The 27,230-nt window shown below is 39.9% G+C and overlaps 1 protein-coding gene across 1 annotated transcript; it reads left to right on the plus strand.

The window, feature by feature from the left end:
- Positions 1 to 436: 436 nt before the first annotated feature.
- On the plus strand, positions 437 to 25,582 carry LOC108105790. The gene is given in 7 exon segments (XM_017212517.2): positions 437 to 1,624; positions 21,768 to 21,875; positions 22,422 to 22,620; positions 22,683 to 22,861; positions 22,927 to 23,086; positions 23,145 to 23,593; positions 23,595 to 25,582. Coding segments are annotated over 7 exon segments (2,892 nt in total). The 3' UTR covers positions 24,204 to 25,582.
- Positions 25,583 to 27,230: the final 1,648 nt, after the last annotated feature.

Raw genomic sequence — 27,230 nt, forward strand, 5'->3', positions numbered from 1 at the left:
GTACAATCATTTATGTCAAACAGGACAACACACCACAAACACACCAGATATTGGGCAAAACCATTCTGAGATAGAGTTACGAAGCGTTAAGGTTCAAGAGTCGTTTTTACAGGGACAAAAAACGGAACACTTTTTGCTAACAAATTTTTTTAAATTCGTTTTACACACGCTTTATAAGATTGGTAGACGACTTCAGTATAGGCAGCTAAAAAGTTTTAGTTCTAAAACCAAAAAGACAATTAGAGTACAATTGTAAAGTGGACAAAGTCAGTGTATAATTTATTTAAAGTAAACTTGAGCTTAGGTCTGTCGGCAAAACAACTGCAAAACCGAATGTAATCCCAGAGAGAGTCCCCTGTATTTAGTTTGTAACTAGAGGTAAAGCTCCCAGAACCCAAATCCAAACCTAAGCCCGCTCCCTCACTCCTAAACCAAGATGTATGCAGCTGCTGGTGGCGCCTCGCTGGCTTCCCGCCAGGCGCGGCAACGCCAACGCCAGCAGAAGAAGACCCAACAACTTCAGGCGAAACTACATCCACCGAAGGCGGCCGGAGCCGCCGGACTCCTTTCCGGCGATCATGCCGCCGAGGGCGCATCCACGCCCACTCGCAGCCAGTCGCGCCAGTTCCATCAGCTGCCCACAAACTATCTGCGTGCCCCGCAGCCCCATGGACGTAAGCTCAGCGCCACCTATACGACGCAATCGAAGCTCCTACTGCCAATCGAGGAGAGCGACACCCAGTCGGTGTTGCAGTTGCGCATGCACTCCCACGCCCATTCGCACGGCCATGCCCACGCGCACGCCCATTCTCACTCTCATGGACCCGCCCACGCGCCTGCGCATAGCCATCATGGGCAAACGCCCTACCAGCAGTTCGCCTCATCCCACGGACGCGTCTCACCGAAACTGGTGCATCGGCATTCCGGCAGCAGTGCTGGATTCCATCCGGTAATCTCCGCCGGACAGCTGCACAAATCTGCGACGGCCACGTTGCCGCTTGTCTCCCATATGGAAGCGGAGGCGGCGGCGGCGGGGGCGGAGTCGCCATCGGCCGTGGCCGGCGTTAAAACGACAGTGACCTCGTTGGAGACAGCCACGCCCACGTCTCCGCCGCTGGCCAGCACTTCTGCTGCCGCTGCCGCCGCAATGGCGGCCGAGGCGGAGGCAGAGTTAGCTGGCGCCGGCGCCATGTTTGTTCCCCACCATGATGCCATCATTGTAACGCCGGCCACGCCTATGGCCTCACCGGGCCATGTGGCCAAGCTGCGTCGTCCCGGTCCCGAGGAGCTGTTCGAGGCATCCGCCGAACGACAGCCGCTCACCGCCGGCGAAGCGTTGGACGACGAGGATGAGCCGATGCATCCGCCAGCACCAGGCCAGCTGGAGCGTAAGTGCAGCGTCTACAGGATGCGGAGGAGCGATGCCTTTGAGTCGGATACTGGTGGTGGTCTCAAGCGGCAACTGCGGGAGCTTCAATTTAGCGCCGGAGTCCAACAGACGCAGTACGAACCGCTGCTCGCCGATGAACCGCAGCTGATCTTCAAGGGACTTGGGGTCAATGGGCGCAAGATGCAGATCTGTGCCTACTGCGAGGAGGGCATCTGTGTGTGCGAACATCTCGAGGTAATTCCGGGCCGATCCTGGCCACCCCTAAATCCCGATGCTAACTGAGATCCCAAATCCCCGATTTTGGACTATGCTTGCTTATGTGTCTTATGCATGCCCGATAATTTTATAATCCGTTTATGAGTGTTATGATTTGAATGATTCCCTGAGTTTCGCCCAGAAAGTATTGGTGTAATGGTTAGCTTATCATATCGTATTTCTTACATTGTAATTATGAGAGATCTTGGAATAATATCTATGTCTATATGGTGTGTTAATAATTTGATAATAATTTGAAATTAAGATAATCAAATAATATATTGAGAGGGATGTATGCTGTTAGCCAAAACATTTCTTTACCAAAATGGCTTACGTAATTTTTCACCCATCTATTTTGTATTATTATGTATAGCATTTATGTATTATGGTCTGAGTGACTCTTTGATCCCTTGGGTACTTATGTCTGTGATGTGGGTAACATTTTTCGTTGATTTCCGGAAATTTGTGGTCTAAAGGTGTGGGAAAATATATTTCACGATAATACTTTATGTGCCTATTCTTATTTAATGGAAATTTCAAATATTTTTTCATTTTGATTTTATTACTCAAGCAAATATGGAAACGGTAAGAGTCTCCATATGATGTCTTCTACCATTTCGCTAATTTTGAGCATTGACATTAGGATATTAACATACTGTAAGTTTGACCAACTCCTATAAGACAGTTTCTTAGGAAACACTTTCAATAAAGTTATGACAAAGAGATATTTGCATTGTCGTACAATACAAAATTTAAAATATTCTATCCAGGCTGTTCAAGTAGCTTTGACAACCCACAACCCACACCCACACTGCTAAACATATATGGCATCTCTAATAAGGACAAGTAGCTTTTGGCAGGAGTCAACAAGCTCGATATGTCCGTGCAGCTTTCCTCTCGACTAGCCCCATTTCGAGGCGATGCCATAACGGCGGCATCGACAAGGAAAATGGTTGGACCTGGAAAAAAGGTCCAGGGAAGAAGGGCATAGCGGACTGCAAGTACATGCATAACAACAATCCGAGAATCGGAAGCGCATAATGTGCCTTTGTATCGGCCTGATAATGCTGTGCCCGAAAAAAAAGCTTGGCAGGCCCAGCTCCGCCAGGTCACCTCCCCCAACTGGCGCCGTTTGCCAAATGTTGTGTAAAAGGCTAATGGCAACACTGAATGTGTGCCATAAAAGTGCAAGGTGGCAGCGGGCGCAACTTAAAGGTTTCCTTCTCCTTAAAGTTCTTGCCACAGAGTTTGCCAACTTTCTTCTTGGATCACGACTCACTTAATGGGATCTCTGGATGAGAGGCGGTAAATTAAAAAACTTAGCACTGCGCTATTATTTAACTTGCATAAGCAGCGTATCAACTGTAACTATATGTATGTCTTTATGCGGAATAAAGCACAAAACTTGCACAAATTAAACAAAACGTGCGCACAAAAGAAAATCTCTGTAAGACGGAAACGGCGGGAAAAATAAGAGAAAAACCATTTCAACAAAACAAATAAATTCCACTGAATCGACTCTAATATTCTCATTAGGTGTTCGTAAGGTTTGTTGGACTGCCAGACTATGACAAGAACTTGGTGTTATATGATTTATAAAAATATTACAATTGCGTTTCAATAGAGTATATAATTTAGTGGAGTTATAGGAAATTTTCAAAATATTAAAAACCTAAATGAGATAAAAGTGTTTTTTTCAAAGCCATTTTAGGATGGGGATTATCGACAAGCAAATAAGACCTAAGCATAAGTAACCCAATTTAAATCTTCTTTATCATTAAAAACACTTTTTGTATTATTATAAACCGTAAACCATGAGCACGATAAGATGATCATACCTCTGGGGTTTCAGTGCCAGCACACATCCACAATAAGTCTTGGTACCCCGCATTCTCGGCAGGAACTGGGTGTAAAAAACTTGAAGGGCCAAAGGGAAAGTGGAAAAACGAAGAGAGTAAACAGCAAAAGCGACTGGCGGCGGCTGAAAATTTATTATATTCCCTGGAACCCACGCCAGCGTCATTTCTAGTCTCCATTTCTGCCACTCGAATCGCTAAGAGAGACATGGATTTTTCCCATTAGTATGTGTATGCGTTTCCGTGCATATAAGTATACGTATGTATGTATTGTGTGCATTCCCGAGCGCCTTGTGCACAAAAACAACGGCTAGTAAATTAGCTGGAAAATAGAGAAAAAAGTATGCGGCAAAATGGCGGACGCCAGAAATGCGCAAAAAATATCATCATCGCCATTTGTCCCACCGCCCACGTCGACGCCCACACCATCGCATTTTCCCATTCCTCGCCCCGTGCGAAAACTGTGAAATGAAAATGAGCGGCGAAAGACTTGTAATAAAGGTGGAAATAAACGTGCTACCGGGCGGTGGGCTGTCTAGGATTTATGAATAAGCAAAATGGCGACATTGAGATAAATAACTGCATTAGCATTAATTGCCCACTGGACATGTTTGTGCGTGTCTATTGCAGGGAATTTAGAACGGATTTAGTGGTAGCGTTTTGTAAAATAACTGCAGAGATGGGAATTACAATGTGCTATCGAATATTTACGTTGTGTGCTTTTCTAATCGAGGATGAAAGAGAAACTCAATATTTACTTTTCCTAAACACAAACTTTTTACATACAAAGAATGTACTCAGTAATATGAATTTAATTGGCCATGTTGTACATTTTACTACCGTTTAACAATTATATGCTATTGCAATCTAGATTGCTCAATTATCTAGCTCAGACAATGCTCAAATTAATTGAAAATCCTTGTCAAGGACAGACTATTAAACCAAATGCGAATCAGCTCGTTTGGTGCAATCAAGGATTCGAGGACGTTCGGTTGTGATTATTTCAGTTTGATGAATCAAATCGCTTACACCCAAATGAACAAGATGGCTTGATTTACACAGCCGCTTGGCTGCAAGTCGTCCGTCTTGGTCGTAATTTAATTTCAAATTACACGAGATGTCTGCCAAAAAAAAAAAGGAAAAAAGTGCAACGCTGGCGATTGTTGCTGCCTCAGAATGCAGCCTCAATAATTACTCAAACTGTCGCCCGAATCCGGCGCCAGCTTCCTTTTGCCCACTCTATATCGGAGCGGAGACATCCTTTTGGCCCATTTTTCCGAATTCTCGGCGGTTGCCTGGTAATTGTTTGTCAGGCACGTCGGTCTTGGCCAGTTCTCGTAATTGTAACTGACATATTGCCAGTCCACAGTCGCACTCTCTTCTCTTCATGTCGACTTTTCCCAAAGCCATCTCGCAAATAAAGTGGTAATCATCCTTGTGGACAAAAAAAGGAGAGCAAAAAAGATCCGACCAAACCAATGACAGTTGCTTGTTTATTGCATACTTTGCGGCGGCTTCATTGAATTATTGTTGCATAATTCATTCACTTGAATCGAAAACTCACACACACACACACACACGCATACAAAGTGAAAAGGAGAATGTAAGAATTTCTTCTCGTTTATTACGAAGCCGCATTTAAATTAATTTTCGATTTTGGCTCGATGCTTTTTTTCTGTGTTTGCTCATACCCATTCAGCCAACATTTATCTTCGAAGTTTGGCCAGCGTTGTTGTTGATTGTTGCCGCTGCCATCGACAATAAAAATCATTTAAAAAGACACAAATTATTCTGCACAATGTGCACAGCTCCAAAATTGCTGGGACAGCTTTATGGCCGGACTCCCAAAGGGGCTTTTACTACAGTAAAATTGTAAAATAGATTCATGCAAAGTTGAGCCTCATGACAAAAATACATTTTTCGATTTAATATGGCCACAAGTTGACCAATATTTAAGCATGAGGAGGGGACCATTTAAATGACTACTTACAGACTAAATTAGGTAACTAATGGGTATTCTAGTCATACATATATGTGCTGTAGTCAGTCATAAATTTTCCAATTAAATCTAAAATGTTATTCTTTACTATACTTTCCCAGACTTCTTTTACATTTTAAAACATAGACCCTGTAACTTTCTTTTAATCATTATAAAAACGTGACCGCAAATTAAAAGTCGATTAAGCCTACCCCCGCATCGAAAAGCTCAATAACTTATGCTCAATTAACACTGGTTAGCGGTTGGCCAGGTTAAATTTACCTGCCAATTTCGAGCAAATAGCAAACACCAAACAGTGGGCACGCAGGCTACACACACTCAGTCGCTCGGATGGCTGTCAACAATCAAATAACATGACTCTCAACGAGGACAGTTGCCATTTCTCACGGCATGTGGCATATGCAAATTCCGTTTCCTCGTCGAGGGGCGCCTCGTTCGCCTTTAATTACCTGCAGACAAGGTAGATACTCGACTGCCACTGCTACACCACTGCCACCAGGTGAACAAGTCAGCGGGCGTTGTGCCAAAAATTCACCAGATATAGGGTTCGGCATTCACATTAATTAACCTGAGATATATGCACTCACTAGAGTTCCACCTGAGCAACAGTCGATTTGGGGCTATGTGGTTGGCTACTTGGTTGCGGTTTTTATGGGCCACTTTCGTGCCTTCTATTTTCCAACATATTGATTTGCCAGGCCTAGCACTCTGTCCACACTGGCGTCGAAATGTGAAAGTTGAATTTCCATAAGTTCAAACATTATAATGTTCTATAATAGACTGCATACCGGCAGTGAGCGAAAGGTAAAAGGTTAAACTTTCGTGATATTTTGCAAATGAGATGATTTCATTAGCGAAAAAAGGATTCATATGATCCTTATGTAACCCTCCTTAAAAATATTGCCTCACAGAAAAGAAAGTCTTTAGGTAATCATAAAGAATTTAGTTTCTTATATTATAAGATTGAGGATTTGAATCGATGTACAAGGTCAGTAAATCCATTAGGCGACTATTAACAATATCTCCACAGCTGTTATACAGAAATATTACCTTGCATGCAGCATATAATTGATGACATTTTATAATTGAAAGAGTCGAGTTAAACTATTATCGACCATCTATCATTGTAGTGCTGATGAAATTGAAGTGCCCTTGGGATAAATCTCTAGAATATCCACTTAAATTTATCCGCAGAGCTGTATAAATTTTCGTGTAATGCACTCGACACAATTGGCCATAAAATGCATGGTACCCAGCAGACAATTTCTCACAAAAGAATAGGGCAATTCAGTGTTAATGAAATTTACAGCAAAGCGTCATATATTATTTCCACTCTTCCGAAACCCATTGTCCTTCCCCAACCTTCCCCAGCCACCCTTTATCCTTGCTATATGTATATCTCTTTGGCAAAATCATGGCGCACAAATTAATTTTCATAGTATACTTTTTATGCGCTTATGTTGTCAGCGTGACATTGTTGCTGCCGCTGTTGGCGACTAGCTGCCAAATAGCAACATGTGTAGCCACGCTCACATACACACACACAAATCGCACACTCACAAGCATACATAGACAACGCATAGCTGCGTCTGTGTTTAATTGCGAAAATGTAGCAATCTTTTAGGCGTTGCAACCAGTCAGTCGGAGTCAGGCAGCCAGCTTTTGTTATGTCAGCTGCGCCTCTGTCATGTTTTTCTCTATTAACGACCACGAGGTCTGCATTGTATGCATATGGATGTATAGTCAAGGTCATACAAATAGTTTTTAGGCAAAAAGTTATATCTACTTTGTATAACCAATAAAAAAGACGCCCTGAATAAGTTTAGTAACCACTTTCCCTTAAATTCTATACAAAATAAACACATGTTTAAGCTTAAATCGGATTAATAACTTGAGGAAGAGTATTCCATCACTATTACTTTGAACTCAACTGTATAGAAGGGCTTTGCCAGAGTGTGCCTGCGTCTGAGAGCGTGTGTGGCTTTTGCATGAATCTGTATTTCATTAAAATTTCATCTGCATCGTTCAACGAGTGACTTTTTCCGCTTTGCGCTGTTGAATTATTGAAATTTTCGGTTCGCAGTTGCCAGTTTTGCTTAGGTCGCCGTTCCACTTGCCTTGCAACAAAGGAAGGCATCCCCGCTGCGGTACCGCACTGCCTCCGCTGCAGGATTTGCATATGAATTCCAGCAGCTGCAGCTGCAGCTACATCTACAACACTGGGCTGCCGTAACTTTTCCACGGCCTTCCTGGCTGGCGTTCTCATCTCAACGCTGCCATTTGAATTATGGCATTGCAGGGCAGCTACATGGCTTATATGCCATAAATATTTTCTATGTTTGCATTACTCACCAGATTTTTGCAAGTGATTTGCAATGGCCTGGAAACTTTGCTCTCGACATGTCTTAACTTTTCAGTCACTTGAGAGCAAGGGCAAGGATCTAACATTGATTCAAGTCGAAGATGTGCCAAAGTGCACTCGGTGCGTTCAAGTGGAGCTATCTTCATAAATGAATAATTTGGTTTATTGACATGGGCTTTATTGTTTGCAAAACTGATTCTCCTTTATATTCATGGACTTCAATCAATAGCTTGGAAAAACATTTCAAACAGATACTTTAAAAGGTTAAATCAGTATAATGTTGAATAATAACACTGCGTATAAAGTCTCTGAAGTATGAATAAATCAATCAATAACAAATCAAACTTTACACAAAAGCCATTATTATTCATAACCATATACATTATTTAATTTGCCGGTCAATGATTTAAAAGCTTAACTAATGTACGAAACAAATGCACAGAGTAATAAAGCGGTAAGCTTAAAACAAGCGTAATTGAAATCAAAAGTTATTTATCCACTCAACAGCATATTTTAAATGGAGCCGCAGCAAAGAACACAGAAATAACAACTACGTGTGTGAAAAAACTGAAAAGTTGAATAAAACAAACTAATGCCATGAATTGGAAAACTGCAACAAATGTGATATGAACAACTAATAAAATATAAATAAAGACACTTTTAGTATAAACCAAACCAACGTTAATTAAGCCTCGGAAAATGGCAGCCGCGGAACGAGAAATCAAAATGAGAATATACTGTGTGGGCTTGACTTTTATATAGCTAGCTATGATGACTGTTTAGTGCTATAAAAACCAAACAAACAAAGCAAAAAAGAAAAAGCTTTAAATATTTTTTCTACTTACTAAAACTTAAATTAAACTGCACCAAATGTGATCGAACCGAAATAATATATATTGAACAACCAATAAGAGTTACTTCAACAATAAAATTCGACAACGACATTGCCTTCTCTCATTGTAGCCTAAACGAAATTAACTCTAAAACTCAACTTCGTAGCCACTAACGTTAATTACTAGCCTAAGCCGAAAACGTAAACCGAATGCAAGTAAATGAATAAGGAAAGTAACTAATAACTCGAAGACTTTTCTACGTGCAACAAAATAAAAGAAAAACCGAAATTGATAAAACTAGGAAATGCATAGACTAAGTCGAGCAATCACTTACCTAACAAACGCAGTGTGTCTACGTTAACGCTGCGCTAACGGCAACGGTCAATTCATAGATATTAATAAATGTTTATAGCTTTCAATGCCAAAATTCAAACGAAAATGAAATCGCCTACAAATACAATGCTGCGTGACGTGAACGCTACGTAGCAAAACGCCAGGCGTTGCGTTACGCCCCGCTGCGTAACGATATAACCATAGCCGAGCCCCACACATCATCCGGATACCCGATTCTCCAAGCTGTTTATGACCCAGGATTCGCAGGATCACCGCTGGACGAGTCGCCGGCGCAGCCAGAAGCATCACCGCTGGAAAACAAACACAACACAACAACAACAACAAGAACAACAACAACGACTTAACGGAGCTAGTATAGCAGCCGACCACTGGCGATCAACGCAGCCCATCCTCAGCCCGCCACTCAACTGCGCCAGCCATTTCAAGGGCTGACGCAGTTTTCCAAACGCCACAGCTACAGAAAACCCAACAACCACCACAAGAACTACAGCACTACACCATAGAAATCTGTTTCAAAAAAAAAAAAAAAAAAAAGAAAACAACAACTAGAAACAACAAAAAATATTACTCTTTGCTTCTATTTCTATACTCCTCCTCTTTGTGCCTATCAGTACGTTCTCGTAGTTGTTGAGAAAGTTGAGAAAGTAAACGTAACCGTAACCGGACTGAACGCACGCCTTTTTTGGATGCTGCCCTCACGACTACGACACACGTAACGCCGAGACGTGACATTTAGTTTTTATTGGACGTTATTTAAGCTCCTAAACCTGTAACCTGTGTCATCCCATTGATTTCGAACTGTTAACGCAAAACCCCAACGTATTCGCAAAAATCACTGACGTGACGCATACGCACCGTTGAACAGCCGACAAACCAAAATCAAAACAAACAAAAAATAAGAACAAGAAAAGAACTTTAACCGTAAACAAGAAAGAAAAAAAAACAACACCAAGATGCAGGCCGCATTGATGCTAAGATCGAAATCTCGGGTGGCGAGAAGAAGAAAGCTACGAAAATTAGGTGGAAGACTTGAGTTGCCTAGTAATGTAGCAACTAAAGAAATAGCTCCATTTCCTCGTTATCCACCTGAGTCATGGGTAATAAAATAAAATACCAAAAAAAAATACCTAATTAAATTTAAACCACATTCTATGAATCTCTCTCTTTGTCTACTTCTGAACCGAAGAGCCCCCTAAAATCAAAACAGTAAATTCAGTAAAGCAAAAGTCTAATCTCTGACCCACTAAGTAACCCAATAACTTAAAAAACCAAAGAGCGCAAGTTTCTAAAAAGTCGTCAAATGAAAATCATCAGCTTAAAAGAAAATCTATTTTCCAACCCCAATCCAACCTTAAAAATATCCCCCCTTGCCCAGTAACTAACCAACCAACTATCTATCTGACTATCTTTCCGATCTATACTTCTCTCTCCCCCACCTATCTATATCTACCTGTTCTCTTCTCTATTCGAGCCTCCCTAGTTTCGAGCCCAAGACACAAACTCTATTTTTGATTTCAGAAACGCCCCAGAGTTAACTACCATCAGAGCATACGTTTTTCTTAAGTAGTGTGGCAACTCTATATATGCTAGGTTAACTTAATAGAATTCAACTTTTTTCTCCATCTCTTTACTTGATCTTGCAGTTAATTTAGCGTGTGCCCAAAACTATCCCCGATTCTAGAACGTAGAGCCGCTTTGGAACGAACTTTGAATTAACTGTTAACTCAGTAGACAATTTTATAATAATAATAATATCCGATATATCTATAGATACTCTATATATTTCAAGTCTAAGAGCTCTGCCAGCCAACAACTAAATGCGCTGTACAACTAGCTTAACCACCTTTATTCAATTCTCAGCAAACTATTAGTGCTTTTGCTCAACTCTCTAACTCTATCTCTCTCTCTCTATAGCTATCCAACTATCTATCTATCTCTCTCCATATCTCTGTCTAGCTCTTTGCCTAACCTTCTGTCTCTATCCCACTAAGTGTAACTTTCTATAAACGCTCTAACCAATAACTATCTGTCTGTCACCCAGTCCCACACTTAGCTTCAACTGTAGTTGAACATTGCACAGACCCCACCTCCAAAGTCAAAACCCCCTCTCACCAACCCAACAGAGACCCAGCCCCAATATCACTAAACTCAACCCCCCACTTTCGCCTACTTTGCACTTGCTTAAACCCTAAGTAACGTATTAAATAAAAGTCAGTATAATCAAAGACGTGTGTAGTTCTTCACCCACAAAACCCACTAACAAATCAGACATATCTAGTGCGCTCTCCCCACTCACACGCTGCACCCAGTTAACTAGTCGAGTAGTACTCAAACAGTATCCAAAGCAAGTGCTTCTAACTGTTCTCCACTAAACCTAACTCAGATAAACTAAAACCAAAAAACGAGCTATGAAATATCAAATACAAATTACCTACATAACAAATATAAAGCACATCAAATGGATTATAATTTGAAACACATTTATACTTTTTCTTTTTAGCAACAATTACACAGATTAAACTTTAGTTTTCATATATTGTTTCATGGATCTCTTGACTTCTCGGGGAGATCCACGGAGCAACCAGTTGAATCACTTTGTTTTGCTCCAACACCCACTTACACGTATTTTCAACTGTATCCTTTCTTTCACTTTCACTGTCATTCTACTCGTAACTTCTATTCTTTCACCCTGTAATTTTCGCCTAACGTTAGAACATAACTTTCACGCTAAAACACATCACACAAATTATGTGTCTTATGTCTTAAATTTTTAATTTTCAACTTTCGCCAATGTCGATGTAATCCGTTAACGAACCGTTATCGTTCACCTATTGCGTAACTAGAAAAACACATACGTGACAACGCCACCGGCGCCGCCGCAGCCGCCTCCGCCACCGCCGGAAGTAAGTGCCAAAGCATCCATTTTGAAAACACTCATTTGCATACAAGAAAGTATGGAAGAAAAAAAAACCAGCAACAGCCTTTATTTCCGTTCTATCGTTCGTTCATCACGTGCAAGTGTCTCACGTGTTTCTTTGTATATGTGTAACGTAATGATCACCTGCGTGATTGCCTCCATGCAATTGCGCTGTGCCGCTTACGTTGCCGTCTTGCAGTTGGTTGTAATTTGAAAGTACAATGAAAATGCTTGTAAATAATTCACTTGCTTTGCATTTGATCTTTTTCTCTCTCTCTCTCTCTCTGTTTTCTCCCTAACCCTCTATCCACCATCTCTGTCTGCTTTTCTTCCTTTTTGTATGCAAACCGTTTTTAATTTTTCATTTGGTACTTTTTTGTGGATTTAGTTTATTAAATTGTACGTACTAAGCCCAATACGCATTTGCACATGAAATATTAAAAGTATTTTTCTTGGTCTGCATTGGTGTGTGTGTTTTTGAGCATTATGCCGAAGCCAATAAAATATTTTAAATATTTTATTAACTGCAAAGCGGGGCTAGCAAAGGAAAAGGTTTTCCTACCAAAAGAATTGCATTGAATATTTACAAGCATTTTCATTGCTTTGATTTGAACGACCCCTCCATGCCGTTCTGTGTGAGGAGCCAGCGACTGTACTGCAAGAAATGCCAGCTTAACTTGAGCAAACGTGTGAACCCAGTGCCCATCCACATTAAATATACATGCCTAGGCCGAGAATGAGTGCCTACAAAATGAAATAACTTAAGCATTAATGTGATTAATTTAGGGCTTTACGTTGAGTGCCCTTACCTTGGGCATCCCATTTGAGTGTATGATAAATTAACATTATTACTGGTCCCTGGCAAATTTAGAGCGTTTTAATTAACATACCATCGGGATGGTGATTAGCATAAATCAGTGGCGAAACTCAACAAGTTTGCCATCCGCAAATTCAACTCAATTTACATAGAAAATACATTTTGTGAGCTCTCCTTCTCGCCTATATCAATTAGCAATTAGTTTCACCAATTTTCATTTGGTTATTTAAATCGTTTCGTTGGCTTTAATTTTTCATTTGTAGTCATCAACAAAACAAAAGAAAACAACAGACATATGAAACAATCAAACGATAAACGAAAAGAAAGTATGCAACATTAACTAACAACCTAAAACGAACCACCAACAGCAACCACAAAAGATAAACAAAACAATCAAACGCCAAACAAACAAGACACTCAAGCAAAATGCATTAATATAAAATAAACAAAATGGTATCAAGTTTTCCCAAAAGATTCTGTAAAGCTTACTTGCCTCTCATTCCCGTTTTCGATCTAGGAGCTCAACTTGATTCAATTGCGAAATTTGTTCCACAAAGTCAAACCAATCAAGAAGTCAACAAAAAACGCTTGGCAACCAAAAAAAAATAATATATATATGTATATATACAAAGAATCCAAATGAAAAAAATCAAATTGAATGTTTTACAAAAACTGCAAAATGAAAGTGAAAAAAGAAAATTTTCCCTTTGACAATGCCGACCGATTCGCGTCGAGCCGGCTGCCAAAGCGAAACTTTTGCCTTAAATTGAAATGCACATTTTAATTTCGGCCCGAAACCATTTTTTTGTGGAACATTCACATGTTGAAGCAAGCGCTAAAAACAAAAAAACAACCAGAAAATACAAAACAAATAAGGCAGCAGGAAAAAACCCGAAAGAAAAAAAAGAAAATACCGATACGTGTACACAGCAGAAATTTTGGCTGTGGGTTGAAAGGCATTTTGGGTGGGAAAATGGTTGTTCCTTAGATTTGGGTTCTGTAAGTCGTAATGCAAATACCTTTTCCAGCGGTCTGGGTAAGTCAGAGTTGGCGTGTTTTCTATAACAAATACCAAATATATAAATACAATGTAAGGAAATGTTTTTTTGTAGTTTAGAAAGCCTTTTGAATTTAGCAAATGCCGGCTAAAAACCCAATCAAAATGAAAATTATAAATCGAACCCAAGCCAATTAAGCGCATATCATGTAACCTTGCATTGAAGATCAAATTATATATATAAAAAAAACGATCCATTTAATCATGTTATTTTGCCCACGAAATTGAACAAATTTTGGCATGTACTTTCCATGCATACTTTTGGGGCAGAGTTGGCCTTAAAATGATTATAATGGCCCTTAAAAGTATGTATAAAGCCAACACCGGAATTGTATAGGTTAACATTCAAAAATCATTTGTTTTAATTTATTTTGTTCTTAATTTCTATTTTCAATGTTAACACATGTGGCACTGTTCTGGGAATAAATCTGCTGCGAGCTTAAATCGTTGCTTTGAATATTTATTTATGCTTGAATTTAAGCCTTTCTTTTCACATCCACACACAAGATAAGATTTCTATGGTTTCCTTTCTACTTTCTCTCCTACTTTCTCTTACTTACTCTTTCTTGCGAAGCACGCACCAAATCTCCAAAATTACCACACGGAAAACACCCACACACACACTCGTACTCCTGTTAAACACGATTTTCTATTCATTTCTTTCAAACGCAGGTACGCGACATTTAAATACACCTATTTCACCCTCAAAAAGAAAAGAAATCAGCCCAAAAGTATGCAACGCTTGCTAAAATGATAATCAATGAAAAATTCAGATCGACAATTAGGTACAGTCTAAATTTAAGGACTCAAGTTATTGTGATCCATTCAAACTTACCGATTCTTATCCTATATTGGTGTCTAAAATTGTAATCACAATGCTCTCTCTCTCTCTCTGTCTCTCATTATATATATATAATATGTATATCTCTCTCTCTCTCTCTTTGTGCTGTGGCCCGTGCTCTGTGTGACTAAAAACAAACTTAGTAGCGTGCTAGGTTTAGTAGCTTAAATCCATATATAAATATCTTTATCTATGTAATTGTGTGAGTGTGTGTGCGCGTGCAATTGTGTGCGTGTGTGTATGTGCGCCAAATTGAACTCTATAATATTGGGACGTAAAAAACAGCCGGAATTTGAACAACAAACAAAACTATCGTATAATTTTCAACATCTTTTTACCTCGCATGTTTGCATTACCTTGCTCGTCATATTTTATTATCTTTCCTGCTATCCTCTCTCTCTCTCTCTTTAAATCTATATAACCCATCTATATCTTTACTTTCTGTCTATATAAATATTATATATATAATATATATATATATATATGGAATGCAAACAAATGTTGTTGCGCTGCGTGCATTTTAATTGTCTTGTCGGTCTCGCTCTAATTTCGCTCGACTAACTCTTTCTCGCTCTCTTTTAATATCTTTATCTTGCAGTCTGTGCGTTTTTCGCATGCGCTTAATTACGGACAAGAAAAACATTTGAAATTATGATGTTTATTTTCCATTGTTTATTTTATTTTTACATACGGGGCCCGAAAGCAATTGCATGTCATTTAAAACCCAATATTACTGTGTCGAAGGGCGATCTTTCAATTTTTACTGTAAAAATAAAAACAACCAACCCAACACCCACAAGAATGCTTTGTGTAACCAACAAGCTAATCGCTGACTAACCGTAAGCCCAAGCACAAGAGTGAGTTCATCAAAAAGTATCTTTGAACTAAGCACTGCTAAAATGCCTTATCGACTAACCCTCACAATGCCTTATTAATACTAATACTACAAATTTTCTATATATATTTTTAATGGCTTGTGGTTTTGGCAAAGTTTCTTGGAACAGGATTTAGGAATAAAATATTAAAAAAAAAAAAGTCTACTTAGTACAAAAAACACTAGTAAGAGTACACCCATAATATGAAATCCCCTATAAGATCTACAAAGCCAGGCTCAAAGTGTATGTATCGTCAAGCTCAAAGTCTTCCATCCCTGAAAACCCATTTGCATAATTTCCCACTCAAAAATCTTTTCGATGTGATTCTTCTCGCTCGCAACCTGTATACGTTCGTGTGGTAAGCTTAGCCAAAAAAAAGAAATAAAAAAGGTCGCAGTAAGTAATCAATGGTAATAAGACGACGCCTCTAACTCGAAATCGCACCAGGACTTAATCAATTTTCGGTGGCTAATGAAAGGGCCTTGGAATGGCAGCCGAGAATTGCACAATTTGTGGTCAGCACTCGTGTGTGCACTTGAAAGGCTCGACTTAAACTTGGCTTCTTCTGTCAACTTGACTTACTGCCATTTGTGGCCAAAAAGTTTCGGGCTGCCATAGACTATTTCCCCTATTCGGGCCAAGAACAACAACGGCCGAAAGGCAAAGGAGCTGGAAATGAAAGGCAGGAAAAGCAGGAAGGCAGGGGAAAACGGGACGTAAGAGCTCCGGAAAAGGCAAAAACTTTGCAGTGCAATGAAATGCAATCGAACGGAACCGAAAACCAGCGACATGCATTTTCCGTTCGTCCCGCTCCATTGTTTTCCATCCGAAAAAACTATAAAAAAAAAAGCTGTCGAGTGTCGTTCAAGTAGTTCTGTGCTTGGCGCAGCACTTTAAGCATTTTATTGCGAACAAATTATGTAGCATATTTTTCAGCGCTTTCTCCACATCCCTCGGCTTGATTTATAGCATCGTCGCTGAAATGTGAAATTGAGCGCAGAACAGAGACCTGATCGATGGCTTTTGCCATTTTCTTGGCTTTAGCTATTTCTTTTTTTTTTATTATAGTGTTTTTTTTTCTAAACCAACGACATGCGTTCAATTAACCCGAGTCTCTGGCAGACCGTTTGACATTTTCATTAGGCAAACAAAAGCGAAAGAAACTCGGCTGCGACGTTTACATTTCATGGCCGGAAATCCGTCTGCGAAAAGAAAAACTAAAAGAAATGTCTGCTTCCGTTTGAAGTCCAAGTCCGCAAAACCGGTATTTGCACACACACACCGAAACATTTCACATTTAGCCGCAAAACGACTTTAATTTGCGGTGCCACTGGCGCTGCTACACCCTGCCCTCTGCCATATATATATATATTTTCTATATTCTAGATGGTCTGATTTCATTACACAATATGCGCTTAAATGCTAACTTTTTCGGTTGCCCGGGTTCCGTTTTGGAGAGAACTTCGCCACTTTTCTTTGTGGCTTTGCCTTTAAATTGTTTTGTTGCCCAGTCGGGGCAGATCTCTCCGGTTGGTTTTCTTGGTCCTTGAATGGGGATTTTCACTGCTTGCCTGGGTGCCCAGTCCCATGTGTTGCATGTGCGCTCCTCCTATCGATTTGTGCGTTTTACGCGAATTGAATTTAAAATCAAATCAATTTTATTAGAATTGCGATAAAAGATCTGGGACAAAGAGAAGGACCAAAAGGCTTTTTAGAGTGCAGAAAGTACTTAGCTTGACTGCAAATTGCATCTTTAGGCCACAGCAACTTTTTGATCAACGACACCATTGTCATTATAGACAAGACTTCTTTGTAGTATTTTTAATATTCGCCGAAATCTGACTTTCGGAAATTGTTAAAGACAATTTCAGTGAGTTTTATATCTTAACTTTCATAATAAATTATTTTTAAAAGGGATTCCTTTCCCTAATTGTATTTTCCCCACATTAATCTGACCCTCGATATGGTTATCACACTGCGGTCTCTTTGAAGTGGCCAAAAGTCGAAAAGGGCCATGGGCATTATTTGGCCTAATGAACTGTTTTTGGGGCTTGGCTTAATGCTGATTTGTGTACCAAAGAGCGAACGGCAAAGCCGTTTCACATTCGCCCCGTGGCCCTGGCCATGTGCCAGTTTCGGGACTCACATATAGCCAGGGACAGCTCAACCGATTCGCCGCATAGGCCATGGAAGCACCTTGAGCCGAGTCGCCTCCGGACAGGACAGCTGGACAGCAGGACAGAGCAGCCGGAAACAAAGACACATCAAGCTGGCTGGTCTGGGCTGGCTGAAGTGTAAAAAGAAGGGCAAGAAGGGCATCTGGAAAGCTCGACCTTTCAGTGTCGTTTAGTGAAATTGCCTGTAATGTCTCTACTCGGTGCCCCTGTCCCTGAATTTTCACTGGCTAATACTTATACTGCTGCTGCTGCTGCTGCATTGTCTTACCACATCCATAGCATTAGCTTCTACCTCGTTCTTTACGACTTGGTCGTGTGTCAGCTCCAGCTGCGGCTTCTCCTGCATTTTTCATTAGCCTGCGCACTTTTTTTCTGCTTTTGTACCCAGCCACGTTCTTTGGCTCTCGGCCCACCTGTCCGAACATGCCTGCCCCTTGGACTCTGGCCCCCTTCTTGTTGATTTTGCAAGTGCATTTTGCACTTGATTCTGCGCCACTCAGCTCAAGTCGTTGCTTTCTCTAGCAGCTGCATAATAAAATTGTACACGGGCCAAATCGCTGGGGCTGTCGGCATCTGCCTCCTTGGCTCTGTCTGCTGAAATGTGACTATACGAATCCTGTCACAGATTTGTTTTCAATTGTCCAAAGACAGAGATGTGGGTGCGAACAGATAATCTTTAAATCGAAATACAAATCTCTTTTTTCTGATTTCTAATCTGTCAAATATCAAAGAAGGCATCAAAGATACACAAATAAGAAATCATTAACGATAAATAGGTTTTAATTGATTCATCGCATTATCGACGTATACAACACAATTTAACACTGGCTGCTAGGGGCAGAAAAGCAAACCAAGTTATGCACTCGAACAAACAATCAATGAACATGAATAAATTGCTGTCATTAAATGGCCTACACTTCCTGTTCGCCAAGGGGGAAATCGCCGTCGACGAGTACATGTTAATTTTCGACGCTGCCAGCCAATTGAGGCAAAACAATTTATTGTTATACAATGGGAAACAAAAATCAATGGCGATAATCACAATGGAAACAAAAAGAAAATAAACCCACTCCTCGGTAGTCTTTGTATAAATGTGACCACTATGCGGATAAGGCTTGCGAGACCTTCACCCAGTAATTATCATTAATTATAGGGGAATTATTGCGACGGCGACATGTTTAATTAGGGATCTTGTTGTGAAGTAGAAAAATTACTGAATAGCTAGGGAGCTTGAACGTTTCCGAGGAATTCTGATAAAATAAATTGTTCTTTGCCTTTGCTATTTCATAAGGAATTTAAGGATTTTCTGTTCGTTAAAGAAAGTGGGAATATGAAATATAGAGTAGAGTGGTTAGTAATGTATTTTAAACCAGCAAAACGAAATAATTTTCTATGAGTATAGCTTAAGTCAACTGCTTTTAAGAACTAAAAAGTACTTACCTCGACTTAATTTGATTTTAAACTTATATTTAATTTGATCTTAAAACTTTTTAAAACCGAAAATTACCCACTTCGACTTACTGTGAATTAAAAGCAGCTATTTTCTTCTGACTTTTTGGCGTGTTTCGATTTTCCATTAAGCTCCTTACACATAACATAGCCCACTTTCTTTCATTGGCTTCCGTGTGCGCGGTTCATTAGCGTTTTGTCGCCTTTATAAGCCAGACCCGATTGAAAGCATTTTCGACGCTTTGTTGTAATTTTTACAACATTTCTATTTTACCAGCTTTTTTTTTCTGTTGTTGTTTTTGCTTTTGTTTGTCCGCTCGCACATTGCGTGAGTTTCGATACACGAAAAGGTGAAGCTACTTAGTAAACGGGAGCATGGGGCGCCTGACGCCCGTAAAAATAGCAAATCTATCGAGGGACCGAAGATATTGGTTATCCTGATGATTATAAGTTGGCTTTGCGAAATATTGAACAATGGCAAAAGGTGAAAGTTTAATGAACACATGGCGTGTGCGTATATGAAAACTATTTTTGATCAAATTAAATGGCAAATATTTGCCGGAAACAGACAATAAGCCACGTGTCCCAATAGGCGTATGCGCAATATGAATAATTCATTGAAATCTTATGTATATGAGATAATTTACCGTAATAAGATGGCTTTGGGGATATCACAAAAGCATATTCAATGAATCATAACATAATAATAATCATTTTATATTTCCTAATAAGATTAGAAAACTAATCCTCTTCTAATGTAAACATTGATTGCTTTCCTTGCGTTTTAAAGTACTAACTTGGACAAGTTCTACTAAACTTACAGGCTCAAACACCTGTCCGTCAGCCGACGAGCTAACCAAATATTTTGAAAACCTTTCAAAGGGCCCCTCCACCTTACACCTCGGCCTTTGCTCCTCTTCGGCCTGTCGAATCCTCGAGAAGCCCATAGTTTTCGTGCATCGCCTTTGCGTACGTGCGTTGCCTTTCTGACTCTCCGGTGGCCTTCAGTGGAGTCGCCTCGTTGTTCGTCAATCAGCGTCGCAAATTGTTGATTACACCTACATTAAGTCAAGGGCAGGACAACAGTTACAGTTCCAGTTCCAGCTACAGTTATGTGGAGCAGCCGATCGATACTTTCTCTCCACTTTCCTTCCGCCAGCTTTCGGTTTTTCTGGCGCTCGCTTTGTGTGACTGCGATTTTGCACACGAAAAGCAAACGAGACCAGAAAACGTGGCACTACATACAAAGTCCATCATGTTCACTTATATACTCGTTCACCAACTATATATTCAGTCATATACATATATATATATCAGTCATGTATATATATCTGTTGGGGTTTCCTTCCTTCTTAGTAAATATATAGGCCAGCCTGTTTGTGTGTCGTTTTATTTGCCTTATTACTGGCACGCAGCATATTTAGTGGCTGGCTTAGTGACATTGCCTTGTTTATAGTCGCGGCTCCATGGAGCAGGATGGCTCTAAGCTCCGGGGTCTAGTCACTCATTAGCCCGTCTACGTGTTGGCCAGTGCACGTGTCTTTTCCGAGAAATGGGTGGGCAGGTGTAGATGATGGCATCTATGACTCGTTGTCTGAGCAATTTAAACTGACATTGACTAGTGGTTGTTTGATTTGCGATAATTTTTATACAGAATAAAGCCTTAAAGCGGCAAGTAAATGTGTCCGAATATTACGTATACGTCGATTTGTGGCTTCGGATTTCCCCTACATACGAGTATTTATTTATTTATTCTAAAACAACATTTGTTTATGAACAACTTTTAACACTTTAAAGAGGGCTATTTTACTTTTACCTTACTTTTACTGCATGGGCTGTGCTAAAGATATTGTCTATATTGGCTGTTTGCAGAGCTGCAATGAGGCATGCTAATTCATTTTTTTGGAAAATATATTTGACTTGTGTCTTGAAGTGTGCTCCCTCCATCTACCATCTAAGTGTTTAACTCCTTTCAATGTTCTCGTTTTTCAGTTATTGTTCCATATTTTCCATACCTAAGTCTACTACCTTCCTCTCTATTTAACTATAATCTCATATTACTTGCTGTTTAACTGTTTTTTAAGTTACCATATCCTAATTGTTAACTGTTTTACTCCAATGTGCGTTTATGCCTTTAACAGACTAACCAAGAAAAAATATCTACAAAATTGGCAACCAACTATGTTTCCTCATTGATGTTGTAATTGATGACAAGAAAGTACTCTTGGAACCAAGTATATACAAATTTAGTATTCGGTTTGATAACCAAATTTTGATTGCTTTTGCATTAGACGTTACTCTTGTGATGAGTTGTATTGTATGCTTTTGGAAATATACCTTAATATTTTAATGATATGTGTACTCCCCCTTAACCACAAGCGAGAGACGATCTCACACAGCCCAAAACTAATCACTGAACTGTATATATTTTCTATGCATCTGCCCCACAACCACCACCAAAAAAAAAACAATTCAAAAACCCAAATCGCCACCGCAACCACTGTGTGTGTTGTTGTCGTCGTCGTGCTATCGTTGTCACTTGGTCCCGATTATGGTCACGATCTCCGGCCCGAAAACTCCAAAAGTGCGCCCAAGGACGTGCCGCCTGGTTGGAGCGGGGCCGACGCTGCAGCGTCCAGGATCAGCAGCAGCAGCAGGCCACCTGCCATCGACGCTGGGTGAAGCGCAACCGAGTAAGTGCCTCCACGAAGGACCAACTTTCACGCCGTGTACATAATACCCGTAACCCCTCTGCCTATATTTGTAACCCCCATTTCGATCACTCCCTCTCCCCTAATCTCACATTTATTTCATGCACAACTCTCTCAATGTTCAGCGCATTCTCTGTTAGGTGAAGCAGGCAGAAAATCCTCATCTCTATTGTCCAGACTTAACTTTGAGTTTCATAATAACCTCCTTGACTTACGACTATTTTCGATGAAGGCCACAAAAAATCCATAACTTCAGGAAGAACGTCTAAGGAATGTTTTCTAAAACTTATATAAATCCATTTTTAATATTCTCATTTTCATGTTATTTTGAATATTAAATCAATAAAAAACAATTTCAAAAACTTTTGTTTTCATTTTCAGAGATTTTTTTATTCCTCAAAAAGATTTAAATTTGGATTTAAAAATGAAAAAAATATAGCTTGTCTTCCTGGAGTTTTGATGACTAAAAATAAGCCTTGATTTGCATTTCTTAGGTTATTTGGTAACATCGTTCTCTTCCATTGACAGATCCAAGACGCCTCTTTGGGTGGCTCGTCGGACGATGAGGATTTCCTTGGCGTTCTGCGAGGTCCCAGCACCTTTGCAAATGCCTTTCTTTACGTGGGTCTGGGCACGGTGGCGCTGGGCCTCGTCATCGCATTCGTTGGCACCGGCGAGAAGGGCTTCAAAACCACGGAACTAAGACTTATAGGCCCCTCTCTCATAGGCAATAAAATAGTTGATTGAAAATCCTTAACGAACATGTAGTAATAGTTCATTTCTTGACAGGATTGGGCCTAATCTGTTGCATTTTACGCATCCTCTTCTGCATCTGTCCATCGCACTGCATCTCATCCAGCAAAAAGACGCGAAAGAAAAACGGCAACAAGATTGATGCGGATCACACAACGTCGTTGCTCAGAAACGAGAGCAAAAGGGTGTCGATAGCGAGAGGACCCAGTTTTCAGGTGGATATATCCCATATATGAGACTAACATACATTTTTATAATCATATCTTATACCTTATGGCAGCCCAAATACCCAATAGCGCACAAACGCAGCCAGAGCAAAATGCTCAACGAGGGAATGGAGGCACTGCGCCAAATAGCCACCACTTCCTTGTTCATGCAGAACGAGCAGAAGACGGCTATCAATCGCGTGGTGCCGATCATCAATGAGCCGGATAGCGGTGGTAAAATCCTTATAAAATATATTTTAGGCTTACGTTTCATCCTTTATAATCCTTAAAGATGCACCACTGGAGATGAAGAAACTGCAAACTGCTTTGAATGCCTGCGAGATGAGCGACGAGGAGCAGGATCAGGAGCAGCAGCAGCAGCCGCATCAGATTGCCAAACGTACAACAGCCACAACTGCCGTTACGAGTAGTACCACCAAAGACCCAACATCAACAGCAGTCACATCAAGGATAACGAGAGCGACCACTCTGAGCACGGTGGATGAGAAGCCGGACAGCAAGCTGGTCCGTCAGCGGGTGGCACTGCAGCAGCAACGACAGCAGCAACAGCAACAGGAGCAGCAGCATGTTCCCAAGTCGCAGTCTTTGTCATCCTCCTCTACGATCAAGGATTCGCTGGAGGTGGTTGAGGAGACGTCCCTAATAGATGCCAGCAATGAGACTACACCTGTTGCATCTCCTCCCCCTGCAATGCCAAGTAGCTGCAGTACGGGCGCGATACCCCAGGCTCAATCGGCCTGGCATCTCGACGGGGGCCACTCCCAAAACGACGACAACGACGACGACGCCCACCATTACGGCACGGCTGCCCACGTCGCAGTCGCATCCGACGAGCTATGACCTGCCACCGGCCCTGCCGCACACCTATTCCGCAACGGCAACGGTTCGCGGACCGTTGGGCATGTCCATGAGCAGTTCAGCCGGAAAAGGGATCGGCATAGGAACTGCTTTCACAATGCCGCCCACCACAACAACGATTAGTCTGCTACCGCTGCCGGCGCCGCCAACGGTTACTGCCACCACAACAACAACAACAGCAACAAACATGGCCAGCATTCCTGGCCAGGTGCTGGAGACCAGCGGTGTTACAAGTCTAAGTCTGAGCCTAATGCGACCAGCCACAGCATCTGGTGTGGTGTTGGGCGGATTGACCACCTCATCGTTCACCACCAGCTCTACGGATCATCAAAAATCACATCCGTCATCCGCCGGATCGGTAATGGGGCGTGGCAGTAGCCTACTACTCTCACCGCCCTCAGCGGCAGCGGCGTCGTCGTCGAGCAAATTCGAGCCAGAATTGGTGCTCAGTCCGGCTAAGCTTGGCCAGTAGAATTAAATGGGATTTAGTTACGATTTTAGTTAGCCACGAGGTCTATATATGTATATGTATGTCTAGGTTCTAGCCGCGAGTGTGCATGTATGCAATAGGGTGAGTGAGTGTGTTTGTCTTAGAGCTGTGTGTGTGTGTATGTCAGTATGAGAACAAGTAGAGTTTAGATACCTATGAACCCTAAAACTATCTTTTGAATGTGCCACAAGAACCACTTAGAGAAATGAATACACCCTCAATCGAAACTCTAAAGGTCATGTTCTGAAAACGAAAACAAAAAGTAACAAATATATATATATAATAATTGGAAAAAACAATTGGCTAGTTTTTAACTCTAAACAAGACTACACTTTCTCATTCAGAACATGACCATGTCTACAATATTTTCCTTTCAACCACAAGTCGCTTTCAGTGTCTGAACCTGTATATTTCTCGAGGCCTATTTCCTCAATATAGTTCGCTAAGCCACTTGATTTCTCTGCCCATCTTTTGGATGTATCATCCACTCTATAGCTACCGAGTCTTTCCCTAACACTTCAGATCTGTTCCTCAGGCTTCAGGTGGCATTAAAATCGCCCAAGTGCTCAGCAAAAAGTTGCCAACCTGCGCTGTTCTAAGCTATCCCAAAATAATAATAAAAAAATAAAAACATAGCCAGGGTATTATAAAGTTTGTATACCAAACATATCGTTAACTAAATACACAAACCGAAACTAACACTAAATATAATACGAAAGAAAAGATATGTCAACTTGAAGTGGAAATTGACAAGAAAATTTATAAGAAAAACTAACAAAACCAATTAGATATGTATTGAAAAATGTTAGGGTACCGTTAGACCCAAGCAAAGCTAAATGGCTAAATGTGCAAACAATATCTGGAATTTGTGCGGGTGCGAAATTCTAGAAAATCTAAACCAAAACCCAGAGAGTTCAAAAAGTATTAGGCAATCGTTGAAAGAGCTCTACAAAATAAACAAATAACAAATAACAATTTTTTTAAAAACTTGATAAAATTCTGCGACAAATTTGAGTACATTTTGGTCAAAAATTTAAACTTTTCTCTACAATTTTCAAGGCACTTTTCGAAGCTATTGCTAAATTTCATATAAGATAATTGCTTGCTCTTTCAACTGGCACGTCCCCCAGATAAGTGGGCCGACTAATAAATAAAAACAAACTAATCCAATAGAATCGAATGTGGCCGTTAAATTAAAAATGAAGCGAAAATAATTAAATGTAAAATCCCTGAAACAAAATCTGTAAGATGCATGTACAGCAACAAAAGCAGCAGCCAGACATAGAAAACTATAAACCAACTTTATGAATTAGTATGTATGTATACTATATGTGCAGAAATAAAAAAGAAATATAAAAGAATCGATTGGTTTTTTTATTATTTAAAGGGTGAATGTGGTTAATACAAAGTGCTACAAAAAGATTGCGTTGAAGGTATAGTTATTCGTCATGGGTAAGAAAGTGTATTTTAGTATTTTTTGTTTTTACATACATTTTACATGACATTCTGAAAATGAGTGGTAGATGTCGCTTGAGGAAATGTATATTTACTAGGCAATATAAGTCGAATGTAGAATATAAGTAAAATAGGACGTAGGTTTTTTTGAATTCCTTAAACATTTTTTTAAAACCATCAAATCATTTTCCCTAATAAATAATACAAAAATAATATAGAAAACCATCTCGCCGAAGTAAAATTCCGTGAAAAATTTGAAAAGATATTTTAGTTTATTTCACTTGTATGGGCTTAAACATGTTTTCCAAAGGGATTTTTGTGTGTTTTTGTAATTTCTTTTTATCTAGGTAAATATAAGTACAACGTGAAATATAAATTTGTATGCTAGACTTGATTGGGTGGCCTCAGTTAGAGTTAATCTGTTGAAGTGAGCTGCCTTTTGCTGAGGTCACTAAGCTGCTGTTAAGCAGTGACATCGTTTTACTTCACGTAGTTAAGTAACTTCACAATTTCCATGGTCAGCGCTTAGAAAAAGATCTACTATAACAATAATATCGTATCAGTTTTCCTTATATGTGTTTGTTTCTATGTGTGTATTCGTGTACCCATTACCAAACATTTCATTAGAATTCAATTCGTTTCAATTTAGTTCTCATCTTATCAATTCAGTCATGCCAAGCTCCAGAGCAGGGCTCTTCTAAAATATCGATCAGCGTTCAGTTCCAAAAATCATCATCTTGCTTTGTTCGTGAATACCTAAAGTTGGGTCTTTGTTTCATTGTTCATTGAGGATCTAAAAGTGCTACAAGGTTATATTTCGATTTTTCATTTCTTTTTTTGTTTTTGTTTTGTTCAAATTTATGCATACATACTTTTTAAATACTTGTTGTTTATCTATATTTGCTTCTGTGTGGGCTCTACTACTGTTTGACATTGAGTTTCTAATTAATTATTAATCGTGTGTGAATTTCTAGGGATTAACATAGACACCAAAAACATGATTACTTAGTTGGCTTTATTATTTTTGCTTCTTCGTTTTTAATAATCGATTAAATTCTTATTGAAATTTGTATTGCTTCACTATAAGCTGCAATAAAGTATATCAAAGGCCTGTTCGGGCGGCATTCTGGGGGCTAAAAGTTCCCTTCTCCCCTCCTTTCAGTGCAATCTCTTGTTTGTTCTTCCTTTCCATAAAAATTCCTGATAATGCTTGATTTCTATAACATTCTCGTTTTGTATACGTGTTAGTAGTGGCTTTATTATTTTTTAAGCTGCTAAAAATAAACATTACATGAGAGAGACATCTATTTTATGTTATTTAGCCATTATTAAAACATTTACTTTTTTTTTAAAATGTCATTTGCGCATATCTGATGGATATTTTTGTGTGTTCTGCTTGCTTTTGTTAAAAAAAAAAAAATTATGTAAAACTGACCTTTACTTATATTTCACAATATTTTCTGTTAAACATTTTTATCACACCAATTTATATGCTGGCGGGTGGTTACTCGTTAAGTAATTTTTATCATTATCAATTACCTGTAAACACAGATA

This window comes from Drosophila eugracilis, unplaced genomic scaffold (genome assembly GCF_018153835.1).
Source record: "Drosophila eugracilis isolate 14026-0451.02 unplaced genomic scaffold, ASM1815383v1 contig_353, whole genome shotgun sequence".
Classification (NCBI taxonomy): Eukaryota; Metazoa; Arthropoda; class Insecta; order Diptera; family Drosophilidae; genus Drosophila; species Drosophila eugracilis.